At 40.2% G+C, this 13,960-nt stretch overlaps 1 protein-coding gene across 8 annotated transcripts in view; it reads right to left on the reverse strand.

Annotated features, from left to right (window-relative positions):
* The window catches only part of PARD3 (par-3 family cell polarity regulator), a 556,151-nt gene that overhangs the window by 279,423 nt on the left and 262,768 nt on the right, over positions 1-13,960 (reverse strand). For all 8 annotated transcript variants that reach the window (XM_083406076.1, XM_083406075.1, XM_083406072.1 and 5 more), the window contains one exon: positions 9,243-9,374. In XM_083406076.1, the coding sequence (XP_083262202.1) occupies positions 9,243-9,374 (132 nt within the window). The remainder of the gene's footprint in view (positions 1-9,242; positions 9,375-13,960) is intronic.

Consider the following 13,960-nt stretch of genomic DNA (forward strand, 5'->3'; position numbering starts at 1 on the left):
TGCTCAAGGATTCTTTTTTTAAAAAATAGTTGCAGTTGTAATACACATATGAAAACTATTTGAATTACTAGAAAATGAGTGGGAGGCTGCATCTGGATGCTAATCAGTGCCCCCACTCCCACAACTATCCAAATATATCATCATCTTGGAATGGAATGTAAGGACAAACAATATTTTCATGCAAAAGAATTACTTAGCTAAGACCAAATATAGGCATTCTATGCAACTGAATTAGGTCTGGCAAGGAAACATTATGAAGGATATAAATCATGTATGTAACCACACATGTGTGTCTATATTATCTACATCTATTTTAACTTATTTCCATGTTTCGTTTTACCTCTTTTGGAGTTCTATAAATGTGTTAAAATCAAAAAGTGGTGAATTAGATTCTGCATTTCAGACCACACTTTTCACTTATGCATGGATGTCGGGGGAGGAGAGATGTCAATCATACTAACCAAGCATAGAATACTTGAGGGTTTGGGCCAAAAACTTGATTCCTGGTAAATACATTTAGTTTTTGAAAGTAAGTACTGTTCAATATATTACTTCTGAGGAGAACTTTTTTCTTCTATAGCTCTGGCATGAAATTCCTTCAAGCTGTCTTTTCAGAAAGTAGAAATGCAAATCAATTTTCTTCCCTTGCTGTCATGCTAAAAGGCAGCTCATGGAGAAAGATGCTTTAAATTATTATTACTATTAAATTACCGGTACTAAACAAAGACAATCTGCAGGGCAAAATAAATTATTTAAAAAACTATGCTCAAAAGTAGCAAGTGCATCAACAAATGTCTGTTATTTCCATTGTCATCACCACATAAGAACAATGTTTACTGAACTGGACCAAATGATGCCTTTCACCAGCATTCTGACTTACAGAGTGGATATTGTCAGATACTTGAGAGGAAGTTAGTCATAACCTCTTGACATGGAGTGACTTCTGTTGTTGTTCACTCTTTATTGGCCATGACCAAGGGCCGTTTTATCCAGCAAATTAACTTCCGCACCCACTGTTCCCCAATATTGATATTGATAACCTGCACTAACCAGGACTCACACATCAGAAGGGTGTACACAGTTGGTTTATATTATTGCTCGACCACACTGCTCCCTACAGATTTGTACCCTTGACTTCCAGTTTCCATAATTCTCCTCAAACTCTTCTTCTTTGCAAATATTGTCAACATACTGTTTATTTCTTATATAATTTTATATATTGCCCCATAAGGTAAAGGTACCCCTGCCCGTACAGGCCAGTCGTGTCCGACTCTAGGGTTGTGCGCCCATCTCACTTAAGAGGCCGGGGGCCAGCGCTGTCCGGAGACACTTCCGGGTCACATGGCCAGCGTGACGAAGCTGCTCTGGCGAGCCAGCACCAGCGCAGCACACGGAAACGCCGTTTACCTTCCCGCTATAAAGCGGTACCTATTTACCTACTTGCACTTAGGGGTGCTTTCGAACTGCTAGGTGGGCAGGAGCTGGGACCGAAAGACGGGAGCTCACCCCGCCGCGGGGATTCGAACCGCCGACCATACGATCAGCAAGTACTAGGCACTGAGGTTTTACTCATAGCACCACCTGCGTTCCGAGTAATCATATTGCCCCATAGATTACACTAAAATTAGGCTGCAGCTGAACAACTGGGACACCATTATCTTTTGCATGTGAGAAAGCCCAATATTGAATCTGAAGGATTTCTGTTCATGCCTGCTCACTCAATACACTTTGCAGCTCATTCATGCTTTATTGCATGGCACCCAACAATTTATTCTATACACTTGTTATGCCTGGAAATAAAAACTGGACTCCTAACTGCAAGCAGCTATTCAAAGTGCTAGCAGGAACCATTTAAAGCATGCATAGGCAAACTAAGGCCCGGGGGCTGGATCCGGCCCAATCACCTTATAAATCTAGCCCACAGATGATCCAGGAATAAGCATGGTTTTACATTAGAAGAATGTGTGCTTTTATTTAAAATGCATCTCTGGGTTATTTGTGGGGCATAGCAATTCGTTCTTCTTCTTCTTTTTCAAAATATAGTCTGCCCCCCCCCACAAGGTCTGAGGGACAGTGGACTAGCCCCCTGATGAAAAAGTTTGCTGACTCCGGATTTAAAGAAACAAAACAAAAAGGGATAACTGCACATGGCTTGGGTATTGCTGAGACAATTTATGATTACTCGTTTAAAGAAAGCCATTAAAATTAGCAATCAGTGTAATTAATCAATTAAAATTTTAATTATACAGATCAGAACTCCTATCCTTAATTAACAGTTGAGGATGATAAACAGAGAGAAATCAGGACTAGAGACACATGAAGAGCCAATACAAACACATCAGTCCAGTTTTTGTCCCAAAATTTATTAAAGAAGAATCCTCCAGGTGGCTTTTCCCTCTATGTGTATCTAAAGCTAGGAGACTATTTCCCTTTCACTGTAAGATCATGGGTTTTCATACTAAGAAACAGGCAACTGCAGCCAACAGTGTGCCATTGAAATCAATGCCAATATGTCTTTTAATTAGGGAGGGGGGTCTCCAGGTGCGTGTGGGGTGGGCAAGGGAACATTCTCCCTCTCTCAGGGACATTCCTGAACAACAATTTTAAACTGAGGACATGGGGCTAAATTTTAATAAAAGTCAAAATAGGCTGGGAAAGACTCATGCTTGCAGACCAGGACAGCTACTGTCAGTGAGAGCAGCTTTTTCCTTCCTGATGTTTTGGACTACAGTTACCAGCATCCCTGATCTGGCCATGCTGGCTGGGACTGATGGGAGTTGGAGTCCAACAACATTTGGAAGATACCATATTGGAGGACGCTGGTATAGATGCCACTCAGCGTCCTCCAATTATGATTATGATTATTATTACCCCACCATCTGGCTGGGTTTCCCCCACCACTCTGCCGTCAGTAAAAGCTGTGTAGACTGTATTCCAGCGAATGCCATAAATTAATTGTTTGTTAATTAAAACTGGTCACCTGCAAGGAAGGAGTGCTTATTTATGATAGGCACCAGCCATACTGTTAAGGAGGTCAAAATATGGGCTAATATTTTGAATTACAGTACATATCATTGGTGGAAACATCTCTAAATAGATGTTAGAAAACTGCTTCTGACTGGCATTGAGAACTGAGGATGAAGAAATCCACAGCAGAGGAAACAATATCCTCTATAGACATAATTAAGTGAATTGCTTTAATACAGTTAAAACTTTTAACCTTCACAATATTCGAAACGGATACAAGAATTGCTTCTATTTAAAGTTTGTATGAACAGTCTATGCTGCACTAAAACTTTTACAGTGATGTAAACCATTGAAATAAATTATCTTAATTTGGTCAGATCTATATTCATTAACTGTATTACCCACCAAGGGAATAAAAGACACATTTTAATTCTACTAATGTATTTCACTTGTGCATTCGTTTGGCACTATAGTAATTAAGGGCACTGTTCAACAACGTTCCCTCACTCTTCACTTAGGCTGAAGTCCCAGTGGGACAACAGCAAAAATTTGGCCTAACTGTGAAGTGTTGAGCTTGTAATAATTTTAGGTGTGGAAATATTAATTTTGTGAGCCTGAAACATATATTCTGAAGCACTCTAGATATTTATCTTTTAGTGCCCTTAAGCACTGTGAATTAGAACATTTACGTAATCAGGAAACAGTGCAACATTCAGAGTATACAAATAACGAAGAATCATTACATTATGAACCAGCCTCACCAAAGATCAGATGGAAATTCACTGAGGAGTCATGATGCAGACTCAAAAGCGATTTTTTTAAGAAGAAAAGGGGGGAAACTTAGAGATTTGCAATTCAAATATGCCCAATGGTGAGAAAATAATAATAATAAACCATATTTAATAGATTGATCAATGTGACTCGTTAAAAATAAGTTTTTAAAAGTAAACAGTTCATTGGCTGAGAGCATTTCAGTGCCACTGGCCCTCTTATAAACAATTACCATGTGGATTTTTACAATGAAAACAACCTGTATTTATTGAAAGAACTAATATGGTGCTCTATAGTTTTGTTGAACTATAGTTTTGTTTAACACAAAGAAATTGTTTCTAACTGTTAAATAAATTACTCCTGCTTTTTTGGCTCCAAAAGACTAGTATTCAACCCAACACATCTTTTCAGGTTGTCTACTGATCCATGTTTTAATTATCTACAAATTTTGTTTATGTAAGTTATATACAGGAATGGACCAATACATTTTGTTGCCTAAAGCAAAGCCATTCTGCATACAGAAGCCAACTGGACTGACAGCTGAAATGGACTTCAATGCTGATGATGGGACAACATCCTCTACTGTGCCTGAGGGCAGCATACTAGCTAGTATTATACACTATTATACTAGTATTATACACTACTATACACCACTAATGTCATTCCTGGAAGAGATCTACAAAATTTTGCATGACTTATAGAATACACAGGCACCCTTAATATACAGAGTGCCTGTGTATTCTGTAACTCATGAGCTCAACATATTTGCAGCCAAGAATGGCAAAAAAGCTAATCTAGGATGCATCATTTTATGGGGTAGAATTAAGGAAAACCTTTATCTCAGAGCATTCATGCTTTCTTCAAGAAGTGTGCTTTGTAATATAATGTGGGGCAATACATATATTCAAGCATATTTTCCTAACCAGCAACTACAGATGCTACTCTCTAGTTCACCAGGCTTCAAAAAATGGGCTGCCAATTATTTTACATTACTGAAAATTGTGATAATATGCACCTGAGTGGACAAAGGAGCACACACACACATTTTCAAATGCTTTTTCAGTGATCAGATGATGAGGTCCAGGGTAGTGTAATGAACAGCAGCAATTTCTTTATATAAAGGCTAGCTCTTTTCTCTTAATAAGTCCCTCTCTGCAGCTTTATGCATGTTTGTTCATAATGGTCTGAAGAAATAGACAATCTGCTAGGAGAGCTTGCACCAACAGTGAAAAAATTCTGAAATTCACTGCAAAATGAGGAAAGAAGATGTAGTCTCTTATTCCTTCCCACAAAATAGAACTTCCATGCTGTGTATTTAAGAGCCACTATGGAGCACTGGTTGTCTTGTCAGGCTACAACTGGGAAGACCCAGATTCAAATCCCCATTCAGCCATGAAGTTCACTGGGTGAACTTGCATCAGTCATTAACTTTTAAAACAGTGATAGATAACATGGTACCATCCAGATATTTTTGAATTCCACTCCTATGATCCCTGATCATTGGGCTGGAGCTGGTAGGAGTTGACACCCAACAACAACTAGGCAGGACTTGAGTGTCATTACATAACACAAAACATAGGTAGAGAGTTTCCTGGGGCATCCAGAGTTGTACAAACTAAGTGTAACATTGCAGGATTAAAGCCAAGTCACAGGGGTGGAACCGACTCCCTCGGGAGGTGGTGGACTCTTCCTTCATTGCAGGTTTTTAAGCAGAGGTTGGATGACCATCTATCATGTATGCTGAAATTGAGATTCCTGCATTGCAGGGAGTTGGACTAGATGACTGTTGGGGTCATCTAGCTCTACAATTCTATGATTCTAATTAGTTAGTCCTTGCTGAAAAAGAGACAAGCCTGATCCTCTTCAGAAAATACAGAAAAAGCCAAATACAGAAAAAGCCAAATAGGCTTGCTGGCTGGCTCCCATTCATTCACACTGGATGATTAATAGATGAATTACAAGCATGGTTTGTGTAAGATCTTATAATGGGTTCCAGGGATCAACTGGATGATTGCAACCTCCTGCTTGTGGCTAGCATCTGCTTGGGTCAGCATTGGCCCATCATTTATAAAACATAGACAAGCTAAGTAAAAGCAAGTACTCTTTAGCCACAGAGCAAGCCTAGTTTGAACAACCAAGACACTACAGAGGGCCTGGTGTAAAGTCATTGTTTGCCAAAATAGATACACAAAGTCCATCACCCCGGGCATGAAGAAAGCACACTACTTAACTACAATGCCTAATAATGGTTGATAGACCTAGACCACATGAGTTTCTCTGAACTGTAGCTCAGTGGTGGAGCATCTGTGTTGAATGCAGAAAATCCCAAATTCAATCCCTGGCAGCTCCAGGTTAGGCAGGTGAAGACCCTTCTCTGAAACCGTGGAAAGCCACTGCCAGTCAGTATAGACAGTAATAAGCTAAATGTTCTGACTCAGTGTAAGGCAGCTTCCTATGTTCCTACACCCTTCTTTAAAGTTATTTAAGCCAGTGACTTCCCTTCATGGATCATGAGCGATGCCGTTCAGGGCCACCCAAGATGGACAGGTTATAGCCGAGAGTTTAGACTAAATGTGATCCACCTGGAGAAGGAACTGGCAAACCACTCCAGTATTTTGTCAAGAAAACTCCATGGACATAAAAAAGGAGAAGCTTTGAGAAGAAAGTGGGTTGCTCTGGTTCATGGAGTCACAGGGAGTCGAACACGACTAAGACGACTAAACAACAACAACAATCACTATAATCACTTCTACAGCAGTGAATTCCATGGACTTTGTAAAGTAGTACTTTATTTTATGGGTTCTGAATCCACTGTCTGTCTATTTAATTGGGTGCCCAAAATTCCTATTAATATGAGAAAGAGGGGAAAGTTGTCACTCCCACTTTTTTTTCTGCCATGCCAAACTTTATAAAGCTCTGTCGTGTTTGCTCTTATTCACCTTTTTAAAAATAACAAGAAATAATAATTTAGTCTTTCCCCCATGGAAAGATGTTCCAGTCCTTGATCATTTTGCTTGCCCTATTCGAGTAGTAAAATAAATTTTATGGAATAGGGAGAGTAAAACTGTGTAGAAGGCATTCCAAGAACAGTTCCACCACAGATTTATATAAATTCACTATGACACAAGCCATTTTATTTTCAATCCAGTTTGTAATAATCTCTAATGCTGAATTTTCTTCCTTCTCGCTGTCACAGCAGGCACTGAGGTATTCATCACCACCCCAGTACCTTTTTTCTGAACTGTCACAGCAAATTGAGTTCCCATAAACATATGTATAAGTTTCTTGCCTCATTTCAACATGCATCATTTTACACTTATTACAATGAATCTCATTTGCCATTTTGTTTCCCATTTGTCCAGGTCTGGAGATAATCCTTGGGGATGATTTGGCATCATCCACAAACTTGAGCACATTTAAGAGTAAGTCAAAAAGGGCTCCCAATAATGCAAAGTGATCTCGCATCAAACAGGGTGCCGGCCAGATTAGAAAGAGTGTGGACTGCATCTCATCTGATTAGACCACCCACATCTAAGAACACGCCTGGAAGGTAAAGATAATGATCTGGGCCATAGCAAGTGGCCAAGCTTGCTGACTGATATCACTGGCTGTGCACAGTAGTAATCAATATGTCTGTTTAGATGAAAATTCACCCCTGAGACCCTATATCCTCACGGCTAATTCAGGAGAAACTTTTTGGCTCCCTCTCTTCCTTCCCATTACTTCTCCAATATGTTAATGCAGGACCTTCCAGTTTAATTAGGTTGGTGAAGAGAAAGATAAGAAGGGTGGAGGAAGAGTGAAGATGGGAACATGCCATAACTGTCACAGGGCAAAGTACCACCAGAAATGGCCCAATGTGTTTACAAGAGAGAACACCCTAAATATAAATTTGTTAAGTAATCCAAATTCCACTAAACAAGTGCAAGACAGACATAGCATATTAAACACTTTAAAATATGTATGCATTAAAGATTTAAAACGTATAGGAAGGGGGAGGGAAAGGGTTAAAACCACGAATTCTCCTTGCATCTGGTCTATCATTTACAAGCCTCATCCTCACCCTCCACAATGTTATGCTCCATTCTGCTCTCATTATAGATTTGCTTCTACTGTTCATGCCCTGTTAAACAATTTCAGTTTAATTAATTACCCCACTGATATGAAATCACCAAAGGATCCTTCGTTTCTAGGTACATACAGACTCATTAACATCAAATTTAATAGATCTTCAAGGGGGGAAGCCCACGCACACAAAAAAGATACTCAGAAAAAGAGGTGAAAAGATCGCTCTGTTAAGTAACACCATTCAAGTATGTTTTGATATCACTGCTAATCTCAACAGCAATTGTGGGCTTGGAAATGCACAAAATACAAAGCTATCAGAAATATGTAAAGGGAATACCTTTTTTAAAAAAAGAAGATCACTCTTAAAAACTCCCAGTTCAACTTGCCTTGAAAGATGGATTTCTAATTTAGTGTTAACAATAAGAAACCAATAATATGGACTAGGTGGCAGCTGATAGAATTTTCACTCTGAGCATCAGCTCAGCAACATCAGGCTTTAAGATGCCAGAGGTACTGTACAGCAGTCTCGTATAATCCATGTATTGGTAGACTGTACTACTTCAGACTGTGTATGGGGAATTGAAACCTGAATGCTTTCCCATGTAAACATCTCCTGGCTGGTTGCAAGGCTGGTCTCATTGCAGCCCATTGTACCAGCATAACAAAGATTGTGCAGGAAGATGAGAACTAAATTCAACCAGTATTATAGAGAGAAGCAGAGCTTTTTTTCAGCCAGAACTCACTCAGTTCCAGCACCTCTCAGGTGGGTACCCATTGCCATTATAAGAGAACAAGTGAGGTTTTCATTGTGAGTTCTGGCACCTCTTTATTTAATAGAAAAATAGAACTGGACAGAAGGATTTTAATCCTTAATCCATAAATACCAGTTGTATATGTGCTGGGATGTTTTTATGGGGGGGGGGGTATCAAATGGAAATGACCCCACCTGCAGTCTGTAATAGTACAGTCCTATAACAGATGCATTGCACAATATTGTGTTTCAGCTCTAACACTGGCCATTCTATGCACCAAGGGTTATCACCATGGCACTCATTGGCACACATGCACCCACAGGGACGTACCCTGGTTCCCACAGGATCTCCTCACCCGTCCTGAAATGGCTTTAAAAAAGCATTCTATTCTAGCCAACAGAATAGGTTGGCATGTGTGCTTGGCTGCAGCCTGTGTGCTGTGTGATGCTCACAATAGTATCTCTAGTCTGAAATGTGAACATGGGCCCAAAAGGTGGCAACCCCTGCTAGATCCAATGCATTTGCATCCAACTTGTTTTCTGTTAAAATATTACCATATCCTTCCAACATGACCCAACAGGATGCCCACACTAACACCACCACCATTTAAAATATAGGTAAGGGCACATGGCATTGTGTGTGCATGCATAAATAAAGGTTTCATTATCTAAAGACACACGTTACCTGTTCTTGTCTCTCCAGCCATTTATCTACCATGGGGTGGGTGGCACTTAGTGAAGAGCGAGCATTGTCCCTCTGAAACTGGGTAGACCAGCTACTGGTGTCTCGTGGGAGGCTTCTGTAATTTTCATCTTTCTGTTTCAAAACAAAAACAGGGAAGAAGGTGATACAATTTAAAAGCAAAACACAATAACACTGTCTAAGGGCACTAACCATGCAGCAGGTTTTCAAAAGAACGACACACCAGAGACAGACTGGAAATGAAACAGAAAGTATCATTTCCAAGTTTAGGTCTCTACAGAACACTAGCACTGCAAGCCTATGTGTGGCACTTTTATAGCCAGTGTGTCCTAGGGGCTCTTAAAATGCAATGTGCACTTGCACACTCAGAGGCTGCTATGTTTTCCCTACAGCAGTTCCGGAAAACTCATGTGCAAAATGGACCTTCTCTTTAAAAAGTTATAGCAGTGGTGCAAACGCTATGGTGAGTGTGTTAGAAAACTCTGCAGGTGAGTGAGTGTGTTAGAACCTGTGTTACATCACACCAGGGGCTTCTAACAGCTTCAAATAAGGTGTAGCTATTAAGATTTAAGGTAGGGAGAGGTATAGAAAGTGGGGTTAGTTTTAAAAGAATATAGAATTTTTTTTAAAAAAAACCCTGACAGACTAGTCTTCAATCAATAGGAATCCTGAAGTGCTTAAACATGTGGCAGAGTATCCTGGCTTACAGGTTAAGTCTGGATTCTGCTACTGGAAAAGGACAGACACAGTTCCTCTGGGAAAGAAAAATCATGTTTATGTTGAATCGAGGGAGAAGAGAGAAGGGTCCAGCCAATGGGGAAGGATATCAATCCTGCTTGGGACAAAGACAATCCTAGTACAATCTCTTTTGTGTCATGTTATATATCTATGGTGCAAACCTTAAAGCAATAAACAGAGCACTCTGCCTATTTATGTGCGCCCTCTCTGATACATATGGGGTTCTGGTCCCCAGACTGAAGCAGAATAAATATAAAAAAGGGATTAAGGTCCTATTAAAATGCACAATGGGGAAACAAGAGGCAAAGTAGCAAGTCACGGAAAGGGCCCTCCATAGTGGAAAGGGAGCTGTCTGGAATTTAATAGTCATCCAAAGGCCTTGACAGAAAGCAGCAGGTCAGGTGTGTGGCAGAATATTGCTTCTCATTCCATTTCCTCTTTGTGTCAAAAACATATCTGCAACTGCTAAGAGCCAACAGCAACTATTTAAATCATCTGATGTGGTGCAAAGCCAAAGCAAAATCACAGTTGGGAAAAAGAAATATGACTTGACGTGAGGGAAAACCACTTTAAACCATAATTTATTGATGTGACCTTGTCATATGACAGATCCCCGGCTTCTCTGACTGAGCAAATGAGCATCCTTGCAAGGAAGACCGGCTGGATAATGAACTCCCACTACTATATTGATTGGCAATTACCATTTTCTATACATACTTCTACAACAAGGCTACATAATCCTATTCTATGCAAAGAATAAACCTCCAGACAGCTACTTTTAAATTTTCTCAGAACAATATTGGGAATCTCAAAGCATACATATGTACTTCGACATCTAACTATGGACTACAACCTATTTTTGTAGGAGGTTAGGCCTTTCTGTGTAAGAGCTAAGGTTTAATTCCCACTGAGCTGTACTACATAAAGATGTAGGAAGATTTCTAATGAGTTCTCTGCATATGAAGCAGCAACATGTAGCCTAAAATAGTACAGCCCTGGCACAAGTTGACCACCCAGTGAGAACTAGGTCTTACCAAATGATTTGTAATCTCAGCACAAGACCTTGTACAGCCTCTAACTTTTGAAAGGGGGGGGGGGGCAAATTATAGTTGGCTTACCAGGAGCCTGGGCAGACAAAAAAATGAATCTGGAACCTGGGGACCACCAATGAGCTGTGAATGTTGCATTCTGTCCCTTGCTCATGGGCTGTCATGCATGGACTTTCCCATCTCCAACAAGAACTTTCTGCAAGTGTTGTTCTTCTGTTTGTGTGATGAGACAATGTGGACATGCTAACTAGAGCTTCTCTGTGTTCCAGATTATTTTTCCTACTGGCATATTATTCATATCCCACAGCGGGTAAGTAGGTGGGACTCTGTGTAGGGTTGAGATTATATATGGCAAAGCAAAAACAAGAACAGCTTAGTGCTTTGCCATACAGATCTCATTCTGACAATTATTTGATGTGTAGGTTATAAACCTACGTGTCTGAACGCGCAAGTTTTTCATTTGTTATAAATGCTGTTTTCCTGGGCTATATGTTTGTCACAGGTCAAGAGGAGAAGACAGGAGGAAGATATGTCCAGGCAGGATTTTTGGTTCTGGATTTTCAAAGGGCGTTAGGAACATTCTTCTACCAGCTGTTTATCCAGAACCATATTATTTGCACTGCTGCATGGATATTTCCACTAAAATTGTGAACAATGGCTTACCAGGATGGTGCAACTATGCAGGTTCCCAGACAGAGCTTAACCATGAGCCCTGGCTCAGATGGCATGCTCAGTCAAAACTTGGCTTACTTCAGTGTGACACAAGATTTCAAAAGACCTGGGAAGGGCAAAGTGGCTGTGAGTAACTCTCTGGGAGTTAGAAGGATCATGCAGTCCTGGTTGTTGGAGAATGCGCTGGGGGTGTCCCTGCAGCCCCAAACTCTGAGCGTCCTCTGGTATGCGCAGCTCAGGAAAAGGCATTTCCCTTCTTTTTCCAGTGCACTTCAGCGACATATATCAAATGATATATGCACACTAATCTTCTGGCATAACACAGGAAGAAGTGTGAGACATCGTAGAGCTAATCTACGTAATTATTTACACACTATGTACAGACAAAGGAATCATGGTGTCTTCTCTCTCTCACTCTGAGAGGGAAACAGACAGAGGTAAGAGCAAAAGTACAGTACAATAGTACATTCAGCGGAAGAGATAAGACTGTCTTCCGTTCCCACACTCTTCCCAGCAAAGAGAGACAGACAGTCCGTCAGACAGACAGACTCTTTTCATCATGCTATCAGCAGGTTTCCCCTAACATACAGGTGAGAATAGTCGAAGGACCAATATGCAATTAAACAACAACAACTCCCACCCCAGCAATTTTCATCATGACCTTTGAGACAAAGGCCACTTTGGAGAAATTCTCTTTACTCAGCATGTCAGGCACATGTTTCAAGGCTTCCTCTATAATGGGGACATAGAGACTAATTGTGTCAGTCAGCGAGTGACTTGTTACAAGTGTTTGTATATATTAAATGAGACGGACACCATTGCTTGGCAGTCTCTATTCCCCTCTGGGTAGATTCAGTTTATTTTATCATTCTACAGTGCAATTTAACACTCTGCCTATTTCCAGATGATTTTAGAGCCATGACCTTGTAAACTAAAGCAGACAGGACAGGTGATGTCCCCACGACATACATAACAGAGGGGCCAGCTCCAATGGCACAATATCAGGGATCTATTAGTCTTTTATGTACGCCACCAAAAGAATAATGGAGGAGAAAGAGAGCACATGCACACTGTAAAGATTGTTCCAATACAAAATGGTTAAGGGAGGATGAAACAGGAAGAGTATTTTAAAAAATAATAATTTATTTCTAATAATTAGAGAGTCAAGAGGGGGAGAAGGCATTTATCTCAGATTCTTCGATGAAAAGAAGGACCAGAAAATTTGCATTCTGAGAAAGACATTGGGGGAAAATGACCACTTGTTACCCATCCTGATTATCAAAACCCTTTCAAAACCGCCTGCCTCTGCAGCTCTATGAGTAAAACTAATCTCTTACGCATAAAGAGTAGAGGATTAGATAGCAATGCTGTGAGAAGATAGCAGACCCGTTCATAAGCCAGTGCTGTATTTTAATTCCAATGTCCTTACACTCATAAAAAGCTCACCATCCCAGGTTAAATGTGTTTCCCTGATACTTTTGAATGCTAAACTGACTAAAGCCAAAAAGTTTTACAGAACAGGCAATTATTAAGGTCAGTGGTGATAAATGGCTCTTCCACTAAGCAACCAATATTCTGCTTCGACAGTCGGCAGTGGAGAATCTGAACCATACCTGGAGAATAAAGCCACAGTCATTTTATCTTGTTTACAAAGGAACCATCACAAATGAGATGCTGCTTGGCTTTGTATGTACACATGCAAAACCAAAAACTCTCAACTTAAGTACAGTTCACATTGTTATTTCTCAGGCCCCAAGAGCTCGGATGAATTCCACTCCCACCCCCCAATTCACTCTCCACTCATTAATCTCACAGTAAAATCTCAATAAAGATAATGCAAAACAAACAAAACAGCATATGGTGATTGATGTAGTGTAATTACAATGCACGAGCTGGGCTTTAATCCTGCTGGTAGTTTAATAAGACCAAAAAAATGAAGAGACACAAAACTGTTTGTTTCCCCCAGGTGCATTTTAAAGAGGAAAAACTACCATATACCACAAGAAATACTGCCTACTTATGTAGACAATAATTCAAAATAATCCATCTGCATTATATCTGCTCTGCAAATCCTAGTCAGTCAAGATGAAGCTCACCGAAGAATCAATTCCAACTTCTTTCTCAGTATTCATTATGATCACATTATGCTTCTAAAAACCCTGTGGCAGCATTTACCCATTATGCTCAAACCAGGGCTTAGCAATGCATGGCCAAGCCACCATAAGCCTGTGTAAAGTACTA

The sequence above is a fragment of the Podarcis tiliguerta genome (assembly GCF_965153285.1).
Source record: "Podarcis tiliguerta genome assembly, chromosome: 12".
In the NCBI taxonomy this organism is placed as follows: Eukaryota; Metazoa; Chordata; class Lepidosauria; order Squamata; family Lacertidae; genus Podarcis; species Podarcis tiliguerta.